General features: G+C 45.7%; 1 protein-coding gene across 1 annotated transcript in view; it reads right to left on the reverse strand.

The window, feature by feature from the left end:
* The window catches only part of GRHL2 (grainyhead like transcription factor 2), a 103,819-nt gene that overhangs the window by 16,840 nt on the left and 60,864 nt on the right, over positions 1 to 26,115 (reverse strand). Inside the window, 3 exon segments of the mRNA XM_056111635.1 lie at positions 3,722 to 3,861; positions 4,228 to 4,318; positions 10,562 to 10,720. Of these exon segments, the coding sequence (XP_055967610.1) occupies positions 3,722 to 3,861; positions 4,228 to 4,318; positions 10,562 to 10,720 (390 nt within the window).

Raw genomic sequence — 26,115 nt, forward strand, 5'->3', positions numbered from 1 at the left:
CCACCCGACTAAGGTTTAGGAGCAAAGGTCCTGAGATTGGCCTGCTTCCTTCCCAGGTTTTTCACAGGTGTCATGAATGCATCTACCTTCGATAGCATGGGGTGGACACAGCCCTCAGTGCCACTGACTGGGAATCCCAAGAGGATGCAGCTTCCGCTTGCCCTCAGGAATGGCTGCCACAACAGTCTGTCACTACCTTGGCCAGAGCATGGTCATTTCTCTCCTCTCACACATAACCCGCTCTTGCTTCCTTCTTGACTCTAGGGCTCACTGCATGCATTTAACTTTGAAAATCTTTCTCAAATCCCAGCCAGCTTAAAAAAAAAAGAGAGAGAATTCGAAGACCTTGTCATAGGTACAAATTCTTCCCCAAGGACAAGAGCTGGGGAGTGGGTGTGTCCATGCGGAGTCCCGCCCTTGGGCTCCCATTTATTTGCATACAGATCAGAATTTCCATCCTCACTGACTCACAGTGGCGGAACTACAATGCAGGCACTCTGGAAGCTTCCCTTTCCTCCCAGGGTAACTTGCTCTGCTCTGGGGAGGTCCTGAGTGCCGCAGACACATCATCTTTTTGGACACCGATACTGGGCACCTCAGCTCAAGAAGGGCATCCAGTTGAGATTTGGTGCAAACGATGTTTTCCTAAATCACAGCCTTTAGTATTTAATTTTCAAAATAAGGACTCAGGGGCTGGAGCAATAGTCCAGCAGGTAGGGTGTTTGCCTTGCACATGACCCATCTGGTTCAATTCCCAGCAGCCCACACGGTTCCCTGAGCACCGCCAGGAGTAATTCCTGAATGCAGAGCCAGGAGTAAACCCTGTGCGTCGCCAAGTGTGACCCAAAAAGAAGGACTCAGGTTCGCCAGCTTAATCCTAGGTCCTTGGAATGAATGAAAATCCAAGGAATTGCTGCGATGCAGCTGAGGTGCCTTTGGCAAGGACCAGGGTGTCTCAGTACCATGAACGTTAGGGGCACCATCCCTCGGTTCTGCAGACTCAGGCCCACAGGGAATCCTGAGCTACTGCCCCCTGCCCCAACCCCCTCTCTCCCAACTGCTAAAACAGACTCATCTTCTAAAGAACCTTTCTTGTTCTCTATGTCAGAGTTGACCTACTCTTGCTCTTCTCATGCCTGGCACAGCCAGCTTCTTCCTTTCTGCCTCCGGACACATCCAGAAGAAACCAGGTGTCAGGTTCTGAGAAGAACAGCCTTTCAGGTCCCAGCCAGCAGCCTCGGTGGGGCCCTGCCCTTAGCCAAGCCAGCTGAGACCCTCGGCCTGTTCCTGTGCTGTCCTGGGCTAGTGTGTTCCCCCTGAGGGAGGTCGGAACTCTGATGCCAAGGCCAGAGGGGCAGTCAGAGGTCGCTATAAAGGCTACACCCAAAGGGCAGAGCTGAACTGCCCCAGTGGCAATGGCAGGGGATACTGAAGGGTAGGGCTGCTACAGCTTCAACCAGCTTGCCCTACCCATGCAATTCAGACTCGGTGCCTGGCTCGGCATCTGGGGAGGGCAAGTGAGGCCAGATCCAGCAGCGGCCAGATGAGTCACCTTCTCTGGGGCATTCACACACAGTGTGGCACATTTCCGAGAAATCTTGCCAAGACAACAGGTCTGGAGATCGGGTTTGACACTGAGCTGAAGTCAGATGGTGACAGTAAACAGTAGGAGCAGATTAACCTATTTATTTCCACCTCCACAAGTTGTGGGGACATCATATCATCACATCTCATGGGGGCTGTGGGGACAGAGAGCTACTGTAGGGGCTAAGGCACTCGCCTTGCAGGCTGCTGAGTCCAGTTCAATCTAGCACTGCATATGGGTCTCCACCAGGATTGATGCCAAAGAGCTAAAAGTAGACCCCAGGCACTGCTGGGTGCCTCCCCATCCCCAATAATAACTTCCATTTCAATTTTTTTTAATTAAAAAAAATCACTGTCACTGTCCTCCCATCATTCATCGATTTGCTCGGGCGGGCACCGGCAACGTCTCCATTCATCCCGGACACGTGCTAGTGTAGCCCGATGGCATAGAGGGGGCTCTTTCAGGGTCAGGGGAATGAGGACCATCATTGTTACTGTTTTTGACATATCGAGTACACCATGGGTAGCTTGCCAGACTCTGCTGTGCAGGCGGGATACTCTCAATAGCTTGCTCTGAGAGGAATGGAGGCTTTTGGGGCAGCCTCTTATCACCTTTACAGAAGTTCCCAGTCAGGCATATATATGGGAAGGATACTTTCCGTAGCCCGCTGGGTTCTCAAAAAAAAAAAAAAAACCCACAAAAAATCTGTTGTTCTTCTTCTTCTTTTTTTTTAATGCATGGGGCCAACATGGTAAACAGCCATCATATTCCTTAGAAATTTCAAAAATTCTAAGTGGGGCCAGAGACTAAGGACTTGTCTTGCAGGCAGCTGTAAGCCCTGAGTAACTGGGTATGTTCCAAAAACAAAAGGTTGGATTCTGGCATTTTCTACTTCGTGAAATCATAATATTTTCCTTTCCCCTCTTTGTGCCCTGTTTCTACTGAACACGGCTGACACGGTGGGAATGTTGGATTTTTTTTTTTTTCAGTAAAGAGGTACTAAGAACAAGGTGTGTATTTGGGGACTATGCTGTGTTATAAAGGAAACCCCCAAATGCCCAGGAAGCGTTTTATCTCACACATATCAACTAGGGAGCAAAATATGCTCAATAAAGGAAAGCCAAGGGGGTCACTCATGGTTTCTCCCCACCCCACCCCCGACTGAAGATTGTTCCAACAGTGTCTGAGCACTTGCAACAGAGGAACTAGAGGATATCTCGGCTGCCAAACCTCACGATAGACCTGCTCCCAAGAGAACTTGGAGTTCCAAGATTTCAAAAGCCCAACTGGTTTGGTGAAAGGCAATTTTGATTAAGGTTAGGGAAGGAATTTTTTTTCACAAACACTATCGCCTGAAATAAATAATACTGAAGCTATTTCAGAAAAAAGGAAAAATCCCTGTCTCCCAATTCTACTCACGAAGTGCTGTCATTTTTCTTCCTCCTTCCCTTCAAATTCGAGAATATGTTTGGAGCCACGGCACCAAACTAACCCATTTTCTCCATTTCCACCACTAAGCATGATCATAACTTGTTCTCATGTGGCTACAGCATTCCACAGTTATAATTTAAGTGGCTGTACAATAGGCCATCAATCTGAGCAACAAGGATGCATGCTATTTTTTTTATTTTCCTTTCACTTGCCTATAAGACAGAAATGATGACTTGCCTATGGTACCATTTTTTTTTGGGGGGGTGTAAGATGATTTACTTATTCACCGGTAACTGTTCACATACTAAGGAAACAACTGCTGACAGTTGGATTTTGATTTTGATTTTCCCCTCCCAGGGCAATTGACGTTTGAGGCGCAATTCCATTTCCCACCACGCAGTGGAGAGCTGGGGCATCACATGAGCCCCACTGCGTCAAGCCAGTCAAGCCAACAAAACCCTTTTCATCCACTTATCAGCCTTCCTTCTTCCTCTTTCGCTGCTTTGTCAACACTACGCTAAGTTCAGCTCATTCTCTTCTTCCCCTGAGTAAGTCTGCTTCCTCTCCTGAGACATTCCTTTCTATGAAAAACCCATTCTCCATAGGAAAAGAGGGGCTCCCTCCCAAGTCTGGGAGGGGAGGGCTTTTTCTGTCTGCAGTGATTTTAGCAGGGAGGGAGGGCGGCAGAGCACAAACAGGTCCTACCTGGCCTGTCCTCTGCAGGTTTGCAAAGTGCACATCGGGGATGAAGAGGACGGGCTGGGAGTGGAGATCGGGCATCGTCTTGAAGTAGGTGATGTCACTCTTCTTCTGCAGAGGGATGGCTGCCAACTTCCCATCTGCGGCTGGACGGGACCAGAGAACGGAGAAAGCAGAGTCACGCATGGCCATGAGCACTCAGCAGCTCCAAGCTCAGTCTGAGCTCCAGTTCGCCATTTTCTCCCGTGAAGACCACACAGGTGAACGTGTTTTCCAAGCCACTGACCTCCCCACCCTGAGCCAGCGGGATGGGCACAGCCCAATGGGGAGAAGGCGGCAGCAGCTTGTGCCTAAGTTTCTCTTTGCTCAGACACACTGTGAGGAGGAGCATACAGGGCTCTCTGCTCCCCACCAGGTCTCTGCCACCAGCGAAGGAAACAGTTTGACTTGCAACCTGCTTCTTCCCACTGCTTTTCAGCCCAAGCCCGCCCCGAATAACCAGCCACACTCACAGTTGTTGCTGCACTGGGTTTGGGACGCCTGGCCTTTCCCCTTCTTCCTGTTCTGCTTCCTCTCTTCGTCTCGGATTTTTCTTTCTGCTCCCTGCCAGGGAAAAACAAACAATGGCAGGCATGTGACTGGAGCACCTAAAATTTCTATCCGCACATAAGTCCTGGAGATCAGCAAGGGTCCCGGGTCGGGGGGGGGGGGGGGGGGGGAGCAGGCATCCTGCCCACCCCCATGCCTCCCAGTCCAGGTCTCAATTCTGAGGGTTGAGTTCACTCGCGGATGACCTCTGCAGGGTCCCCCCACCCCTAGATCGCCTCCTTTGGGGCATCTTGCCTATTTAATTGTGTCCATCCAGAAAGATTTGATCCAGTGCCCTATCCCCACAAAAGGAGGTGAGTAATGGGACTTTAGTGATTTTAATAATATGCTGTAAGAAGGACCATTGACCTCATTCTTAACAGTGGGAAAGCACTGAGAGTGAATTTCTTGTAAAACTTCCTGTGTTTGTACTTAATGGGGCTTTGGAAACCCAACAGAGTATTGAAAAAGGTGAAGACTTAGTGCAAACAAGTAGAATTTTGGGTGTAGATATTTTGGGGATATTTGTTTGTTTGGCTGGTTTGGTTATGGGGGCCACACCCAGCAATGCTCAGGGGTTACTACTGGCTCTGCACTCAGGAATTATTCCTGGCAGTGCTCGGGGGATCATACAGAGGGCCCAAATCAAACCTGGGTTGGCCACATACAAGGAAAATGCCCAACCCACTGTACTAGCACTTTGGCCCCTCACATAGGGTTTTGTGTTTGTCTGTTTGTTTGAAAGCAGATTCCCAATTCTGACCGAAGTCAGCTGTGACATAAAGCTGATTCACAATCAATGGAGGCATCAAATGGAGACACCTGCAAGCTCAGGCCTTTTCTTCGGAGCTAATTCTTGACGAAGGAGTGTTTACAATTAACCTTACTAGATGGTGTGGGTGCATTCACAATTTTGCCTAGATAAGATCTGGACAGTGATAAGCTTTTAACCAGTACTTTAAAAGGTAAAGGCCCTCCCGTTGATCGTCGATTTGCTCGAGCGGGCCCAGTAATGTCTCCATTGGAGACTTTGTTGTTACTGTGTCTGGCATATCCAATACTCTCGGTAGCTTGCCGGGCTCTCCGAGAGGGGCAGAGGAATCGAACTCGGGTCGGCCATGTTGGCTGCTTGTAAGGCAAACGCCCTACCCGCTGTGCTATCCAGTACTTTAAGTTTTCATTTTGAAACCCCAAAACTTGCAACTGCAAAAGGGAGCAATTCATTTACGGCACGTCAAGTCTGAGTTTTCACTGACATCCCAAAGCTTAATGGCAAGAGGGAGTAAAATATTTGGAAATATTTGCTTTAGAGAGTTTGTTTAGCAAACATAGTATTTTCATAAAACAAAGTGTTAAAGGCACAAGCATCATGGCACCCAAACGGGTATTGACTATAAGCACATATCCGATTCTTTTAAATGAAGATGAATGTTTTAATTTTAAATTGTTCTTATTTTTCTGCCAGGCCATAGTCCCATTGTATAAAAATAGCACCAGTCTATTGCAAAATTAAGATAGTATAGTTTATCTGACGCTGTTCAACCTACTCTCTTCCTACCTACCAATTATTTCCAGTGGCAAAATCAGTTAAATATTTGGACCTAAACCCAAGGGCAGACATAAGCAAATCACATTATGGAAGGCTTAAGATGACAATGTTTTCCTTGAATCACATCATTTTTACACACCTTATTACCACAGATAATTTCAGGAATTCTTATTATACTATTCAGAGCCCAGTCTCACAATAATAGGGTATTTTTTTTTAAAAGATGCATATAGTGTTTATAGGTTGCCGCCAGTTGAGGGGTATTTTTTCCCAGTAGCATATTTGCAAGGACTTTTTCCACTGCTTCTGCTAAAATCTGCTCTATCAAGTCTCTATTCCTCAGTAATTTAAGTTGCTTCCTAATGGTTTAAGTGTTCTATTTTCTCTTCTCAATGGATCATATTTCTCATCTGCTTCTTCATTGTTCACCTAGTCCTAAATTGTTCCTCAATGTCACCTGGATCAGCCAACCGTCTTCATAACAAGATTTAGTGACAAGTCCTGGATTCTCTGCAAGAGCTTAATGAATTTAACTTCCTTCTCCTGATAGAGAAGAATGACAGCTTGCATGCATTCCTATGCGCCAGTCATCCTTGCTTTTATAATAATTTTATTTTATTTTTATAAAGTAGTTCACAACATTTGATTACATTTAACATTTGAACACTAATTCCACCACCATTACACCTTCCTACCACCATATTTTGGATGTTTCTATTCTGAACCCCAACCCCTGCCCCAAGCAGAACTGAAATAATTTATTTTGTATTGTTTGTTATGAATAAACTGCTGAAAATGCTCCAAAAACTTTCCTTAGAAGAAAGTGTGTGAAGATTGATGTATTTCACCCAAGCAGCCATTAAGCCCTTCTATAAGAGACCACTAACATGTTGGTAAGGGTTGAGCTTTATGTGTTTACATCTATCTATCATATATATATCACACATATATATATTACAAATAAGATGACTTTGGCACTAATATGTTTGTTTCATTCTGTCTCAACTTCATTGTAGCACTGTAGTACTGTCCTCTTGTTGTTCATCAATTTGCTCGAGCGGGCACCAGTAATGTCTCAATTGTGAGACTTCTTGTTACTGGTTTTGGCATATCAAATACGACACAGGGAGCTTGCCAGGGTTTGCTGTGCAGAAGAGATATTCTCGGTAGCTTGCCGGGCTCTCCAAGAGGGACGGAGGAATAGAACCCGGGTCGGCTGCGTGCAAGGCAAAGCCCTACCCGCTGTGCTATCGCTCCAGCCCATCCCAACATCAGACTACAATAAATGACATCTTCCAAAACCTGTGATAGCCACTGTTCCAATACTATTTTCCTGCTTGTCTGTGATTTGACACTCAGAATAGAGCTGAATGTCCCAGCAGTGCCAGGGACAGCCCACTGATGAGGCCTGCAGACCCAACACTCCCCAGTGCCCCCTCACAGCTTGTCAGCACGTTTCACATTCATTCTAATGGACTTATGACCTCTCACTGTGTGTTTGCAGAGTTTTGAGCAGAGAGAGCCAAGATAAAGCATGTCTTATCTACCTAGATTAGAACGTTATAATGCACTTAAGACACACCCCAACAAATATCAAGCAATTTTATTTCTAAATTGATTTTTTTTTCTATTTCTATGTGGACAGGGTTGAAACTCATCTGTTTGAAGATTTACATATGTTCATATCAGTTTTAGGAGGTCGAGTCTTGCTACAGATGTCATTATTCTAGAGGTGTTCCTGGAAAGACTAAGTCCAAAGGAAGAATACAAACTTAGAGCCAGTCTTCACCAAGTCTCACCCCATCACATATATATTTTTAAAATGTCCTTAGGGCTGGAGAGATAGTCCAGTGGAAAGGGCACTTGCCTTACACACAAGCCAACTTGGATTCAATTCCCCATATCTCATATGGTCCCCAGAGCACCACCAGGAGTGATTCCTAAGTGCAGAGCCAGGAGACAGCCTTGATCACCACCAGCTATGGCCCCCAAACAAACAAAAATGACCTGCCCAGAATTCCCTGAAAATATCATAGAAAACCATCCTGAGTATCGGAGTCTCTTCAAGAGAAACAGTTCTCACTTCAAAAAATAAAGCCTTGACTCCGCAAAGGCCCACAGAAGCTCTGATATATTAAATTGAGATGAAAAAAAGTTTCATAAATAGGACATGACATTTTTGCTCTCTGACTACTACGTGTGACCTCAATTTTTTTTCCTAGAAATTCCCTTCCACTCTTGTTAAAATGTGAGGAAGACTAGTTTTTTCAGTAGAGTGTCATTTTATTATTTGGTACAAATACCAAGTTCTTCATTTGAAAATAATTTCCCCTCAGGGCTGGAGCGATAGTACAGTGAATAGAGCGTTTGCCTTGCATGCGACCAACCCGGGTTAGATTCTCAGCATCCCATATGGTCCCCTGAGCACCACCAGGAGTAATTCCTGAGTGCAAAACCAGGAGGTAACCCCTGTGCATTGCCAGATGTGACCCAAAAAGAAAAAAAAAAGAAAGAAAATAATTTCTCCCACCTTACTAATCCACTGCAAAATGTTATATATGCTAAAACTAGGCCAAAACCAAACAAATCCAATAGATTAACAGCTTGGCATTGATCAATTTACTCAGGTAGATGGTAGGCCATATATAAATATAAATATATTTATAATTTCTAAATTTTTAAGTGTTCTTGATTTATTGTCTTGTGCAATGATCCTTTGCTTGTTTTGGCTTTTTTCCTCCAAGAGACCATTACGCATATATTGGGTCTTCTTTTACCTCTCTTCTCTATTCTTTTCTGACATCTCTTTATATCTTCTAGTTTTTAAACTTTTGCTCTTTTCCAACTTTTCTTAAGACATTCTCCATTATATTTATTTATTTTTAGTGCACTCTTTACTTTGGAAACATTTGAATCTTTCATTTCTGAATTCTTTCCTGAATTCTCTCACACTTCTCTTCAAATGTTTCTACTCTCGATAATGGACCAAACATGATAACCTCTCGGTACCTGTATTGCAAATCATAATGCCCAAAAGTAGAGAGAGTGTATGGGGAATATTTTCTGCTATGGAGGCAGGGGGAAGGGTATACCGGGAATATTGGTGGTGGGGAATATGCACTGGTGAAGGGACGGGTGTTTGATCATTGTGTGATTATAACCCAAACATGAAAACTTGTAACTATCTCATGGTGATTCAATAAAATTTTTTTTAAAAAATGTTTCTACTCTCCAAATACTTGTCTAAGTTTTTCAAGCTGTGATTTGGACTGGTCTTTGACAAATCTATGACTTCCTTCCTTTCCTTTTGTTCATCTCAGAACGTTAGGCTACAGTTTTCTCCCATTCTGGGGGTGTCTTTCTGGCATGCATCCGTTGTCCAAAGCAGAGTCTGATCTTCATTCCTGTTTTCATGAGACTATATGGGAGGAAAATGCTTTTCTTTTCTGTTGTTCATTTTTAAGTAAAATAAATGGATTGAGATAATTTTTCTATATTTCCAAGATCAGTCCATTCTATATCCTTTCCCCATGACTTTATTATTTGAAATATCTTTCTTTTGCATCTGTTTCTTATTTGGTCCAATTCAACTTGCTATCTACTCTAACCAGTTTGTTCTCAGAATAGGACTTTGTCCCAGAGGGACTGTTGAACATACAACTTTCCAGCATTCACAGAGGCCCACACTTACTCCAGCGTGCCATCTCCTTTCCAAACCAGCAAACTGAAGCCTGCAGACCACATACTTCCTCCCCAGTTTCACAAATTTCCCCCCCCGGCCCATTTCACCTGCACATGAGCTGCCCAAGGCAGATGAGCAGACTCCCTTCTCTTTGGTCATCAAGTGGTCACACTGCTTCCCCTCACATGCTGGTGTCACATGGTTCTTGAAATGGTTTATACTTGGTCACATTCATATTTGACATTTATGAGGACTCCTTGCCCTGCATCCAGTATAGAACTGAAGCTTGGCTAAACTGTGCTGTTTCACGTGGAATTCCAAGAGATTCAAAATTCAGGCACTCTCCTCCTGAGTGCCTCTTTATTAATCTTTTTATTTTATAAGTGTCTGGAGCAATAGCACAGCAGGTAGGGCGTTTGCCTTGCACGTGGCTGACCTGGGGTTGTTTCCTCCGTTCCTGTCGGAGAGCCCGGCAAGCTACCAAGGGTATCCCACCCGCACAGCAGAGCCTGGCAAGCTCCCCGTGGCGTATTAGATATGCCAAAAACAGTAACAACAAGTCTCACAATGGAGACATTACTGGTGCCTACTTGAGCAAATTGATGAACAACGGGAGGACAGTACTACAGTGCTATTTTATAAGTGTCATTTCCACCCCTTAAGAGGCTCAGGTGAGATTTTCCCTTTATCCATAAAGTAATAAAGATTACACCAACAGGCTCTAAGACAGGATCTATATCCGGTAGAAAAAAATATTATTAACTTGTTATTGCTGTTTTCTAAGTAAGACTCATTGCAGAGAGCAATGAATGGGAAGAAATAACTGGCTAAGAAAAATTCATTTCACTTATTATGATTCTGTAGATATCGAAGTAGAATTGAGAATGAAAGATTATCACTTCCCCTGTGCTTGATTAGGTGATTATTTTGACACCACCAGCCAGGAGAAGGTGACAAGAGGGAAATGTCACTAACATTGTATCTAATAACAGAAATAACTTTATGAGAAACTGTCTGCTTTACTCACTTTGTCGCAGAAGACCTTGATCTGGCAATAAGCTCTATGAATGGGTTTATTGCTGCGATTATTATAACTGTATGTGTCAATCTGAATCATCAGTGGAAGTCCTTTCACCCCTTTCTGGGAGGAGAAATCTGTACTCAGGCAATTCACGGTGATGAAAATCTGAGGGAGGGAGAAAGAAAGGAAAAGTTTACAAGTCAACATAATAAGGATTTCTTTTTTGAATGCCTTACTCTTGAAATAAAAAGGTGAGACAAATCTATGACCCACCTGAGGACTAGAGACATTCTCTCACATAAGAATATGCTGAGTACATAAAACATGATATAATTTGTGATTACTAATCACTAATGGAAATGTTTCACTTTCATATTTAATCTTGAATCAAGATGCTGGAATAAGTTTCCTTAGTGTAGACCAGTAAAGTCTTATCCTCTTCTTCAAGCATGCATATGCATATGCTCCTCCCCAACACGCTAATATTCTCATGGCTAACATTTGCATCAGCTTCTCAAACACTTGACTTGTGGGATAAAAGCAAAAAACCATACTAGGTAACACTTTTCTGTGGGGAAGACTGCGTTGAGGCAGAAGGAAGCTCAATAAAAGACAGGAGCACCCTCCTCTTACAATTTGGGACATCAAGGGATACAGCATATCTATCTTTAAATACCGCATGCCCCTGGATTGCCCTGGGTGCTGACTGGGAAGCACAATGATGGTTCCCGCAGACCCAGAAGTCAGAGGCTGGGCAGGGAGCGAGACCTCAATATGTGCCATAAAGCTGCCAATCACTTCATCCAACCGTGGCCTTCGGGTCAACCAGAGTGTACTTTCCTCGAGAGGCAGGCATCTCTGCTGGCTACTCCCCCGCAGATGGGGTTATCTGGCGGGGAAGGGATAAACACGGCTTTTCAATGCCATCTAAGGGCTCTTCCAGCCACAGAGAAGGCTCCAAGGGGTTGAACACAGGCTACGCATGTGGGAGATCCAGCTCTGATGCAGTGTCCTGACCACTGAGCACAGAGCAGGGAGGAACTCTGAGCATTATCAGGTGTGCACCCCCTCCCACCAACACCCCCCCCCCAAATGGCCATACACTCAAACTGGCAGGAAAGAGCAGTGATAGTTGCTGGTCAGCTCCACATCCCAACCAGGAGGGAGGGGTAGGCAGATTGAACTTGTCTGTTTACAAGGGCCTTATAAATACTCACAGGGCAACCGGGATCACAGCGTGCTGGGTTTATAAAAATGCAAACAAAGCACAGAGACTCCTCAGCTGCCTCTACTCCACAGCATGGATGGTGCCTGCCGTAGCCCATCAGGTAGGGATTAGAATCCCTGGCACCATTTTCCTCTTGCCCAGAAGTGTGTGGACCAATAGCAAAGCCCATTTCAGTGCCCGATGGCATCAATCACAGGCTCCTGGCACTGCCCTCCAACCCCCTGGTTGAACTTTAACTGCAATCGGGGGTGGGGAGTGGAGAGGCATGGAGGAGATTAACTAAAGCCTTGGCTAGGGAACTGATAAGCATTCAGTTGTTTCATCCTGCAAACCCAACCATGTCCTTGCTCCGTTCAAAGCAGGCAAACGGGAGAGGAAATCTCTTGGAAGTTTATCTACAAAGCACCGTTGGTAAATGGGTATTATGAAAACTGAAGGAAAAGGTGTGCTTTCCCCAACCAAATGCTCACCCAAACGTGAAGCACAGAAAGTGCTTTTGAACTCCGAAGGAGCCTGACTACGTAAAGAGCACCGAAATACCACAAACAATTGTTCTGTCTCCCAAGAGGTATGAATTGACATACGTCCACAAAATACTTTCAAAACCTCAGCCACTTGCTTTCCAATTCTTCAGTTTATTTTCTAGAAAAATAGTCATTTAATCAGGTGTATCCAGGTAAATACAATTTTAATGTTGTCATCAGTTCAAAGACTGAGTCAGAGAGAAGGACGGTCCCTAAAGTCCTCAACACCTTGCCAACCAGAGAAGGGAACACAGGACACTTGGTGGTTTTCTTTCTCTCTCTCTCTCTCTCTCTCTCTCTCTCTCTCTCTCTCTCTCTCTTTCGCTTTTTGGGTTATACCCAACGATGCACAGGGGTTACTCCTGGCTCTGCACTCAGGAATTACTTCTGGGGGTGCTCAGAGGACCATATGGGATGCTGGGAATCGAACCCAGGTCGGCTGTGTACAAGGCCCTATCCGCTGTGCTATCGCTCCAGCCCCACTTGGTGTTTTTCAACTAATTGATGTTGTTCTGTCTTCGGTGCCTCTTCTGTGGGAGCTCCATTAGCATGGTTGCCACACAAGACAAATGGCTTTGCCCAGGGCCTCAGACCTCTCTATTAAGTGCTCCATGTGTAGATTAAAATAAATACAGCTCTGTGGACTTTAGAATTGCCAACTTCATTTGATTATTAACACCTAAGATTTTTCTAAGAGCTTGTCATTTAAAATAATGGCCCATCTTTGATTTAGAAAGCAATTTGAACCTTAAAAGATCATTACACCCATGATTTGACAGAAAGTGTTTATTTACCTCTTCAAACAATTGTATTTTACATTTTCAAGAAGAGCCTTCTGATGAAAGACCAAACAGAGCTACTTATTTCCAAAGGCTGGGACTCAGAAAAGAGCTCTTTTCCAGGAAATCACACGACCTTAGCCTCCAAATTACAGAAGCAAGGAGCACGCGCAGAACTCTTTTCACTCTCACAGACAATGGGCAAATCCACAGGGCACCTGCACTAACGTCTCCATTGTTTTCTACTTGGTTCTTGAAATGAAAGACTTTAGACATGGTTTTCTTACATTTCAGTTTTTCTGGCATTTTTGTGAGATTAGTATGCAGCTGCCATGTCAAACGGAGACCAAAAGAAAAAGACGAAAAATAGACAATGCTAATGTGGGTAATCATAGCCTGGACATGCCTTTGTTTCTCTCATGCATCCAAAGAGCGATCAAGGGTTCAGAGAGAGACAGAGAGAGAGTGAGAGAGAGAGAGTATAGTGGGGGAGAGAGAGAGTACAACAGGTAGACTACAGCGGGCAAACGCCTTGCATCCAGAGAACCTGGGTTCAAACCCTGGCAATGCAGATGGTTCCCTGAGCACCACCAGGAGTGATCTCTGAGCACCATCGGGTATGGTTCAAAAGCCAAAACAAACAAACACACAATAGGCACCATATTCTGCCACCATTTTCTGGATTTTTTTTGATTTCTATTTCTAGAACACTCCAACCTTGCTCCCAATCGATGCCTATGATTTTCTGAGCCATCTACCTTTCTGGGTTCCATTAGACAGTCACAATGAAAGCTCCCTCTTCCCCTTCAGATTTCAGGGCACCGTCACACCATTAAAACAGAGCTGATCTTGATTTGGAGTGCTCCCACCCTCCTCCCCTGCCCTCCCCTCTTCTCCAGTCTTGACCAACAGTACCCAATCCCAGTACTCTTTTCTACTGGAGTTGCCTTGTTGCCTATCTGGTCAGTGATGAATTGTCTGCTCCATGAGATGAGTCCTAAGAAAAGGGGCCCTGGCCTACCTCGAACTCACTCCATTCCCGGGGGCACGCCTAGGGTACATACACAACAAATTTCTGTGGTGTATTGGTAGAAAATCTCTTCTCAAAACACACAGCCCCTCTGAGGGTAGGGAAGATAGAGAAGAGACTGCTATGACAATAATAGCTGGGAATGATGACGCTGGACAAGAGCTGAGGGCTAAAAGTAGGTAAAAGTAGGCAAAGGTTGCCTTAACTCCATCGAACATGGTGTGGTAATTTGGAAAATGGGTAGGAAGTGTCTTACGATGTGTCCAAAAAGGGGCCTGGAGCATGGCAGCAGTTGGGTAGTGGAGGTTGGCTGCCGGAGCTGGGTCTCTTGGGGTGGGGAAGGCCCTCGCCCGACACCCTCTGGGGTGCCCCGAGTGAAAACAGACTGGTGCGGAGTCCAGAGGCATGGTTATGGGAGCTTCATTTTATGCTCTCTTCCGGAAGAAGTAGCCAATGAGTTCTGGAGGGTGGCCGATGAGGAGATTATCTGGTGCCGGCAGGGAGTGGCTTATGGGTATGACCCCTGGGTCTCCGGAGATTGGGAAAAGCAGCAGAGGATCTCTGTTCCTGGGACCCCGGGGTCCAGAAGTCCAGAGTCCAAGGTCACAAAGTTTATATATGTATATAAATAAATATATGTATATATACATATTATATGTATATAATATATACATATATTATGTATATATATATATATATATATATGTCTGGCAAGCTCCCCGTGATGTATCCGATATGCCAAACACAGTAACAACAAAGTCTCCAATGGAGACGTTACTGGGCCCGCTCGAGCAAATCGATGAACAACGGGAGGGCCTTTACCTTTACCTTTACCTATATATACATATAACATTTACATATATACATATATACATAAGGCTCAGCCTTCAACAACATATTAGTGTTCTCTTATAGAAGGGGTTAATGGCCCCTGGGTGATATACAATAATCCTCACACTCGTTCCTGTAAGGATACTTTCTTCCATCATTCTCAGCAGATTTTTATAACAAACAACACAGAATATATTATTTTGGTTCTGCTTTGGGGCAGGGATTGTGGTTTGGGATGGAGACATCCAAAATATGGTTGTGGGAAGGTGTAATGGTAGTGGGATTGGTGTTTGAATATTAAATGTAATCAAATATTGTGAACCACTTTATAAAATAAAAAAATTTTAAAAATTCTAAAAAAAATAAAAGTAGGCAAAGGGATATTCTTGATAACCTTTCTGTATCACTACTGCAAACCACAACACCCAAAATGTGAGAGAGAGAGAGTGAGAGAGAGAGAGAGAGAGAGAGAGAGAGAAGCAACATGCCTGCCATAGAGGCAAGCAAGGGGTGGGAGGGGAGGTGTTGGGAGGGAACCTGAGGACACTGGGGCTAAAAAATGTGCATTGATGGAGGAATGGGTCTTGGAACACGGTATGACTTGAATCCAATCATTAACAGGGCCTATCTCACAGTGATTCAATGAAAAAGTTTTAAAAAATTAAATAATAAATAAAAATAAAATTCTACAAGCTACCATTAAATTATGAATTAAATTATTTATAACTGATTTTTGAAGATCTTGAAATAAATCTGACTCAAACTTCACAATATTTTAAAATTTAAAAATCTACAACTTGTTTGTAAAGAACAAATAGGAAATGTTTATTCCTCCAAATCTAAAATTATATCAAAAAAGTCCAGTTTTGCTGTGTATAACACACACACACACACACACACACACACACACACACACACACACACACAGAGCCCTATCTTCATCCAGGCCCCAGCAAAATCTGGATCAAGGAAAGGTTCATAAGCAAAAGCTCAGTAGACATGATACAGCAGGATTAGCCGCTTGGAGCTACTCATTTATCTCCAAGCATAGCACCTGTCTGTATCTCAATAAACACAAATTGAGCAATAACCAGATACTCAGTGTAGGTGCCAAAGAGGCCCAAAATTATGTGCTTGGTGCTAATCGGAGCCCTGTGGCCTTGGGCCTTTAACTTTCCTGGGTTTACTGGCCTTACCTCTACTTTCGGAGGGGGCCTGGGGGGGAGATTTGAATCACATCCAGCTGTTCTAATGACTTACTGCTGGCTCTGTGCTCAGGGATTCCTCCCAGAGTGCTCAGGGGGCCATCTGCAGTGCTGGGGAATTGAAGAGGGGTCAACTACAGGCTCGTCTCTGACGTATGCATGACAATCTCTATCTCAGTACTGTGACTCTTGAAATAAAATGATGGTTATATTGATTTTATTTATTCATTGCAGTGCTGGGGACCAAATCGGGGCTTCATACATGCAAGGCAAGTGCTTTACAACTGACCTCAAGATATGCTACCAAACTGTCCTCAGGTTGTCATGAAAACAGGATTTCTGACAATCACTCTCTCACACCCACTGCAAAGGACCTTCTTTCGCCTCTTCCCAGCCCCCATCCCACCCAGCACCGTTCTAACCTCCTGGACACTCGAGACATCGTGTCAAGCTCCTTCCAAGGGAATCGAAGGCAGAAATAGCGCAGGGGCAAAGCGCTTGCCTTGCATGTGGACAAACTCTCTTTAATTCCCCAGCACGGCATATTAGGGCCCCTGAGCATCACCAGGAAGGATCCCTGAGCACAGAGCTAAACGTATGCCCCTGAGCACTACGGGGTGTGGCCCCAAAGCACACAAACAACAAAGGAGTCAGAGGCAGAGATGTTGTACGAACAGTCAGGGAATAAACACTGAACTGAACTGGTTTTAGAAACAAACTCTCTTAGAGTGGCATGGGTGGGGGCGCTCTGTCCCAGGGCATTGTGGGAGAATCTCCCAGCACCGTGTTCCCAGCACTGCCTGCCCTGCCATTCCACTCTGTCGGCACACAGGCCGTGCAAAAATCGGCCACTACATAACCACCAAGCTCCTGCTCCAGCAACGAGGAGCTTCTGCTCACACAGAAACAGATGCAGAGTCTGCAAGCCTCACATGCTCAGTTCTTCATCATTCGTTGCCTGTTTCCAGTGTTTTTCATTTTGAGGCCACGCCTAGCAGTGCTCAGAGTTCACTCCTGGCTCTTCACTCAGGGATCATTCCTGGCGGGCTCAGGAGAATCGTACAGGGTGGTGGGGATGGAATCTTGGTGAACCACGTGCAAGGCAAACACTCAACCTGCTATATTATGACTCCAGACCATCAAAATTAATTTTTAGAGGGGCTGCACCCAGCAGGCTCAGAAAGCCTGGGCCACTGCCGGAGATGTGTGGCTGAATATTGTGGATGGTTTGGTAACTGAGCCTCGGAGGACTCAAGGCCACTAGTGCCTCATGTGGCGGTATTTAGAATCAAGCAGTGCCCGGGTGGAGACCCGGGCCTCATATCCCGGGCATATCCTCTGCTATTCTGAGCCACATACTGGAACGTTGTGGCTATTTTCCATGTTTCTGTACATGTTTAACACTAAAATCTCACCTGTACTATCCGAATGTGGCTCAATATCTCACAGGGCAGACTGTGAATGCACCCTCAATTCTCCACGGCCCCTGCAAGCCACACACACTATTTCCCATCCAGCAGTCCCTGGACACCATAGGAGAGATGATGCAAATACATAACATCCCTTTTCCACCAGACAGCAGTCACACGAACACACCACATGGCACCCGCCCTGACAGAGCTTTGGAAGACAGCTCTGGTAATTTTATTGTTCTTTATTGTTTGGTTGTTTTTGTTTCTTTTTTTTAAGATCCAAGATGTATGAGACACCAACCTCTTGAACACGAGGCTAATTTCATCTTCCCATCCCACAAAAAAGGCTGCAGGGGCCTCAGGATAGCTCCATGGCCATAAAAGGCACCTGCCTCGCCAACTTGAGGCCTCCCGACGCTGATGGCATGTGCTAAACGCAATCTCCAGACTGCTCTTTGGACGCCTCCATGCCACAACACGGTGTACGATCTCTCAGGCACACAGGCAGGAGTTATAAACCATGCAAGGAAAAGACACACACGGGGCGATGGTCCAGCAGGGAAGGCACTTGGCCTTGCTCTCAGCTGACCCAGGTTCGATCCCTGGAACCACAGACGATCTCCAAGCACGGTCAGGAGTGACCTCTGTGTGCAGAGCCACAAGTCAGCTCTGAGCACACCCAGGTGTGGGCAAGTGCCCTACCAAATAAAGAAAAGAAAAGATGCACAAACCCAGAGCCAACAGCGTGGTCGCCAACATGCCAAATGTACACCACAATCAGACAGATTCAACTGGCACCACTAATGAAGAACAACCCTCGGCGAGCGTGCATGCATGCACCCCCCACTAAAAGTGTGTCATCCCCAGCAAGCACAGCAGCTCAGCACCACCACGCACATGTGTGGCCCCAGTCACCACAATGACAAAGAAGCAGAGGTGAAGGAAATGACACATAAACCTGTTGCAATGCACGTCTCCAAATGGGGCTTTTGTAGACAGGCTTATCAGTGACCAACTTGCCACCATTCTCCTGAAACTGCTTTCTTCTGTGCTAGCCTCTCAGAAGCAAGCTTCATAAGCAGGGGGAAGTTCCAAGGTTCGGGGAGGGCTTGTTAAATAGGAAGTTCTGGGTCTCCAGAGCTGAGGCAGGAGGACCTGACGTTTGCATCTCTAACAAATCCCCAGGCTGATGCAAAGGTTCTAGGCACACTGCAGGGGAAAACCAGCCACCTTTGGAGTTCAACTTCATTGGCACCTTCTTTCTCCTTGCCTCTTCCACCCACTCTGGGGGATGGGCCCAAACCTGACCTGGAACCCTGTGCCCACCGCTATTCCTCTCCACTACACCACATCCTTTCTCGTGGCCTCTACAAAGCAATTCTGGTTGGTCCCACACCTCACAGTCCCCATCTCTCCTTAAGCTCCTCCAGCTCTGCATGTTTGAAAGCCCCTTCCTCCACCTGGCATGATCCTCTCTCCAGGACACATGTGTCTACACTGTGCCAGGTCTAAGTCAGCCCATTGGGCACATCCTCACTTTTGCTTGCCCTGATTTCACAGAAAGGAAACCCTTCTAGTGCTAAAGTATTCGTGTGTGTGTGTGTGTGTGTGTGTGTGTGTGTGTGTGTGTGTGTGTGAGAGAGAGAGAGAGAGAGAGAGAGAAAGAGAGAGAGAGGGAGGGAGAGAGAGAGAGCATGCACAAATCTCAGAAGGAACTTAAATAAAAACTGAAATCTACGGACTGGAGCAATAGTACAGCGGGTAGGGCATTTGCCTTGCACGTGGTTGACCTGGGTTCGATTCCCAGCATCCCACATGAGCCCCCTGAGCACTGCCAGCAGTAATTTCTGACTGCAAAGCCAGAAGTTACCTGGGAGCATTGCTGAGTGTGACCCAAAAGGTAAAAAAAAAAAAAAAATGAAATCTACTTAAAAACATGAATATTGAGGCCAGAGCAATAGTACTGCAGGAAGGGCCAGAGCAATAGTACAGCATTTGCCTTGCATGACACCAACCCCGGTTTGATCCTCTGCATCCCATATGGTCTCCAAAGCACCACTAGGTGTAATTCCTGAGTGCAGAGCCAGGAGTAGCTCCTGAGCATCGCCAGGTGTGCCCCCTCCCCCCAAAAAAATCAAACATAAATATTGCACAATGTATATAAAACATCTTCAGCATGCCAGCAAGGTTGTGTGCATGCATGTGACACACACACACATACACACACACACACACACACACACACACACACTCAGTCTACAAAAATCCAAGAATAATCTGATTTTCTGTGTTCACATATAAATGTTGCAGAGCACCAAGCAGAATCTAGACCAGAACCCAGGCTCCTTCATGCTCCACAAAAGATCAAGTCATCAATCTCGCCAAGATTCCTTCCAAAGATTATTCCTTCTGGACAGGCCTTAATGCCTTCATGGCTGTGCCTGCCACCACTGCCTTATGTAACTGAAACAAAGGCATGGCTTTGTTTAAGTTCAACACTGAAGTCTCCAGCAAATGTTTACCTTTCCCTTTAACGCTCCCCTCACGCACACACCACACCCCATAAAAAGCACATGAAAATGTCATTTGCCCTGTTTCCAGCTTGTACCCCAACCTTGTCATGCTCCCGGAGCCTCTTCCAACCCTTTCTTTTGAGGCTGTGGGAGATGTCCTGGAATAGTCTTGAACTTTCCTGAGATGACCTGTCTAAAATTGAGTCCGTCATTGTCAAAAGCTTGGACTATCATTTTGTTATTACCTAGTGATCTCCCTGAATTGAAAGTCATTCCCCACTGTCTTATGAGCAGAGAAAGGAACCTCAGGGTGCTGGCGAAAAGTGGGGGTCAGGGCATGTGGGCACTAGGGCGGGGAGGCAGGGACGGGGGCAGGGAGCTCCTTTCAGACTGAAAAACCAATATTTACGTATCTTCTTCCCTCAGAACAAAGAGAGCCAGCTTAGTTAGCAATGTCCCTTTGGAAGGCATGACCCGTCAAGACTACACAAACTGTTAATTTTTGGAGGCCAACAGGCTTGGAACCCCAAAGGATCCCAGTTAAATCTTATGAAATATTTTAGACCAAAACGATGAAGAGAAAGAAGGGAGAAAGCTACGAAGGGGGCGATTTCGTAGATTGGCCACAATCTGACACTGATTCAAGCCTGTCTTTCAATTAGGATAACCTGATTTTCCACCCAAAGAGAAGGAAAAATCTGCAGAATACAAAGAGAGTCAGAACACCTATATTTCCTCCAACTTAACATCCTCTCCTAGGCTATAATCAAAGCAAGACTGCTGCCACTATCCTGTCTTTCTAGCTATTAAAACTGACTAATGAGGACAGAGGGACTGTTTTTTCTTATCCATTAGCTGCTGGTGAGAGACTAAAAGCTGGGCTTGGCTTCCCGACCTCTGGCTGTACCTTGGAAAGGCAATACGGCAAAGAAAGAGAGAAAGATAACGCCAGTGCGGAGAAAAGGCAGAGAATTGGATTGTATTCAGGTGGCGCTTTACTCTCTGTGATGGCTCAAACCAGGTTCCCAGTTGAAGTATGTCAGAACACACACTGAATACTCCACGGGCATCCCATCAGCCTACTTCCCTTCCTCTGGATGAAAGAAAGGATTGTCTAACTCCTGACTTTCTATTTTCTTCCTTTCTTCTTCCCTCCCTCCCTCCCTCCCTCCCTCCCTCCCTTCCTTCCTTCCTTCCTTCCTCTTTCCTTCCCTCCCTCCCTCCACTCCCCTCTCTTTCTCTCTCTCTCTCTCTCTCTCTCTCTCTCTCTCTCTCTCTCTCTCTCCCTTTCTCTCTTTCTTTCTTTCTTTCTTTCTTTCTCTCTTTCTTAGTTTTGGACCAATCTAAGGTGCTCAGAGGTCACTCCTGGCTCTGCACTCAGAATTCACTCCTGTGGATGACTACGGGATACCAGGATTGAAGCCAGGATGGCTACGTGCAGACAAGCGCCCTACCCACTATACTAGCACTCCAACCCCACTTTCCCTTTTCTTTTTGTGTTCAGTGAACTGATCCATTTGAGCTCCATCCTGCTTCCACCCCTCAGCTTTGTATATCTCCTGGTTATTAAAGCTAAATCAGATAGAACAGCACAAATAAGGGAAAAAGAGAGAGAGAGAGAGAGAGAGAGAGAACTCAGGTCCAGGGAAAATAACACAACTCTCACGACCGTGCATTCGGTCCCATTTCAAAAAATTAACACTTGTGTAAATCCAATTCATTAAAATTATCCAAAGGGCCCCAGGTTAAAGGCATATAGCTATAAAATGAATATTGTTCAGGTGTCAGTGGGCCAACTTGGAAAATGTGGGGGGGGGGGGGCGGAGGGGTCCTTGACTAGATTTAAGTTGGCAGACACAGAGCACATGGTTCTTGTGTGGTGTGCCTTGGGCAACCATCAGCTTCTTGGACCATGATTGCCATCTCACTTTGGAATCTCTTATACTGATCTTCCTGCGTGGTTCTGCCAGAAGGGAAAAATAGGAGAGGCAGTAATAGGCTTTACGATCATAACAGGAAAAAATGCATGAAGAAAAATACATAAAAATGATGAAGACGAATATTCAAATGTAATTCAGGATACCAGGAAAAGGAGCAGAAGAGAAGTGAGCAAAATGGAAAATAAACGTGTGGAGATGTGGAGAAGCAAAGAGTGATATGATTCAGAACTACAGAGTTAGCTCCAATTCACAGAGGAACAAGCAAGCAAAGGAAATCACTAACATTGGTCTTATTACTCTCTCTCTCTCTCTCTCTCTCTCTCTCTCTCTCTCTCACACACACACACACACACAACTGAAGAGCATAAAGAAATACCAAGAGTCCTCACTCCCATATCCATGTGGTCAATCACTAATGCTAGGAGATCAATGGGCAATATTCTAGGGCAACTAGAGACAAGGTTTGAGAGCAGTGCCACTAGAAACGCTGGCCAATGGCCCCATCTGTGCTGGCAAGGTAGTGGTGGGCAGGACAAGTGGCCCAAACTGGCGAACTTGGGCTGCTCTGCTCCAGGATCTGGGGCTAATCACTCGTTTCCTTTCTTTCTGGACCCACATAGGAAACCTAAAGATTTCCTTGAGAAGGAAAACCATGGTGCACTTTGGCCTAAAAATACAACCACAGACTCCCCCGTGATTGGGAAGGTGATGGTCACAGACTCTGGACTCAGAGAAACATGGTTTTGTCCATGGGTCTTACCAGGCAGTGTCCAGCAAGCAGAAAGCTGAGGGGCTCTGAGAGGCATGGGGCGAGTGACACTAATGTCTAGGCTTTGGTGCTCTCTGCCCACCCTGGTCAGGTCTCACCCATGCCCACCCCCCAACTCATTACAATGGGACTGTTAATTGCCAACATAAGCTCAATGCCCTGGCCATGACTGTCTTCAGGTTCCTCCTGAACCCCCAAAATGCAAGGTTACCGCAGATGCTCACGGGGCTCAATGAACAATCTCCGGAAGTTGGCGCCTGCCACTCAAGCTGAAAGGGGTGAGTATGGGCGTAAGGAGGAGCAGAGAGCCATCACTCATTCAGATGGCGTGAGCAGAGGGGCAGCCATGGGGCCCCCCGGTAGACCGAATCCCACACAATTCACTTACAGCAGACATTCTTTAAATCCTAACACGGAGAATGTCGTGGCTTTTCTTGATGAGTTCGTGGTTCTGGTAGTAAGGGAGGAGGACCTTTTCATTAAACCAAGTACATTCCAAAAGATGTGGAGTGAGGAATTAAAGAAAAAAGAGATTTCATGCAGAGAAAAGGTCTTCATTGTAGGTCACTGGTAAACCAGGAGGGAGTGACAGCAAAGGGGGAAAGGCGGGCTTAGTGTCCTGGTGACGAGAGCAGGAAGGAAACCAGGGCTCTGAGCACCAGCCATGTCTCACTACTCCAGGAATGGCCTGTGGTTATCAGAGAGGCCTCTGGAGATCCATCGCGACATCACTGGGGGCTGAGAAAATGGGAATGGGCAAAACTAAGGGCCAAGTTTCCAGGCTCCCCACCAGAACTCTGAATGGGAGAGCGAGGAGCACAGAACTAGGGTTTCTGGGCTCCTGCTTTGGGGAGCTGAGGGTGACATCATTGCTGGAGGAAGGCCATCCCCGGTGGCAGGAAGTACCCACTGCTCTCAATAACTCAACAGGGTCCTGCGTGGGAATTCCTTGTGGGGATTAGTGAGTAACAAATGTACTTTGGAGGTACCCAGGTAGAGTTCAGGGGAGAAAGGAGAATGGAAACGACCTTGTCCTGGGCGGCATGGGAAAGAATGTGGCACCCCAGCCACGCTAGACCAAGAGCTGGGACCTTCCTCGTGGGTTGATTCCTGGCCATTTACTTCAGAATCCCTGCTCTGTCTTCCTGCCAATTTCTGGCGAAGGAAACTGAAAGTCTGAGTGGTCACCCCAAGGCCTGGAGACCTGAGCCCCATCTGGTTTCTGGGCCATCCTTTGCCCAGCCCTCATCCCATTTCTAAGTGATAACAAAGACGCGCCAAAGCCTGCCCACCGAGACAGCATCTGAGTGTTTCCGAGAGACCCCCAAAACTCCCATTCACAGAGGGCAGGAGCTTCCACATGGCCCCAGGAAGGAAGAATGTACAGTTGGAGACTTTTTCCACTGCCCTTGGGTCCCCAGGCACAGACCCAGGGACAGAACCAGTAGAACCGGTTCTGGGCTGAGATTTGAGGTCTCCCAGAATCAGGCTGCAACTGAGCCTGAAAAGTGGGAGCCAGACGCCGAGCACCCCCTTGATACTTTTGAGACCTTCCCTGGCCAAGCTCTATCTTTTCATTCAATATCAGCATCAGAGTGTCAAAACCCTTCCCTGCTGTGGCCCCAGGTGGAGGGAAAATTAGAATCAGTAACAAGAGGAGAATATACTGGAAAAATCGATGCCCCTTACCATCAAGTCTTGGTTATAAGTTGGTGGTAAGTCACCAAACGTTAGAGCATTTGTTTAAAAAAGTAAATGGACCCTAACAAACATCCAAAGAAAAGCTGCCCTATAATGTGCTTGAGAAGACATGGTTTTCTCAAAGTTGCTGCTGTTGTCCAGTGCATATATGTACACTATACAAAGTATATTTCTCTTTTTGTTTGTTTGTTTATTTGGGGGGGGGAAGGGTCACACCTGGCAGGGCAGTGCTCAGGGATCACTCTTGGCTCTGTGCTCAGGGATCTCTACTGATGAGCTTGGAGTCCCTGTGGGGTGCCAGGGATCAAACCTGGGTCAGCTGCATGCAAGGCAAATGCCCCAACCTCTGTACAATTGCTCTGGTCAGTCCCATATAAAGTATGTATCTGACGTCACCTTCTTCAAAGCTGATCTCTGACAAAAAAAATAAAGTAAAAAGTAAAAATCATGGCATTTTTAACCCTCAAAATGGATTGTCTCCTTCGTTGATAATACATTCTTGTTTGGACGTAGGTAGGTTTTTGTTGGTTGGTTTTAGTACCAGTGAACTCTTTTTTTTTTTTTTTAGATAAATGAACAAATATCAGGATTTTACCATTTAGGGCTGGAGCGATACCGTGGGTAAGATGTTTGCACTGCACACAGTTGACCCGGGTTTCATCCTCAGTACCACACATGGCCCCGAGTGCCATACAAGCCCCACTAAGAGTGATTCATTCCTGAGCACAGATCCAAGAGTGAGCCCTGAGCACAGCAAGGTACAGCCCCCAAACAACACAAAACAAAGACTGTACTTTCTTTTCCAAACCTTCTAAACTGCAGAATTCTTGGGCCAAATTGGTATTGTTTAAAACATCTCCCAACATGGCAATCTGCCACCATTGTGGGCATTCAAAGGGACAGGACAGCAACTCTCAAGGTGCCACCACAGGCCATCTTTTGGTCTGTTGCCAACGTCCACTCCAGGGCCCAGCAAAATCTGGTGGGACTCTAGGCCCATTCCTCTCTGCAGGTGTCAGAATCACTTGGGAAACTTCATCCTCCAACACAGAAAACTATTTAAATAACATACTGCTATTTTAGGGGTTGCAGCTCAGATGTGAAAATTTACTCTGGAGCCACACAGGGAAAGTTCCAGAAAAGGCTAGAGAAAGCATTAATGAGAACAGCCAGTATTCTCTAAGAAGCGCTCACTGATTTTGCAAACACTCAGGCCCATGGCTGCCAGAATCTTAAATATATATATATATATATGAATGTATATATATGCATATATATACATACATATATATATATATAGAGAGAGAGAGAGAGAGAAACTTATCATCCCCTGGTTATTAAATGTGGACATAAAGAAAAAGGTTTAACCACAAGTATATAAATGCATGGTACAGACCTGCCCCTACATGTTCTGTGCATCAGACAGCACTGTGAGACTGTAAGTCAGATTCCTGTATTCTCTACCACTGAAAACTAAATATCACACAGCACTGAATAGGCCCCAGCACTGACGCTGAAGATTTGTGGGTGGGTGCCACCAATATGACCAAGAAAGCAGACATGACTGCTCTCTCCTGAGGCCAAAGCATAAAGATCGCCCATTTGACCTGAGCAGGTGGGTGCCTGTT

This window comes from Sorex fumeus, unplaced genomic scaffold (genome assembly GCF_029834395.1).
Source record: "Sorex fumeus unplaced genomic scaffold, SorFum_2.1 ptg000002l, whole genome shotgun sequence".
Taxonomy (NCBI): Eukaryota; Metazoa; Chordata; class Mammalia; order Eulipotyphla; family Soricidae; genus Sorex; species Sorex fumeus.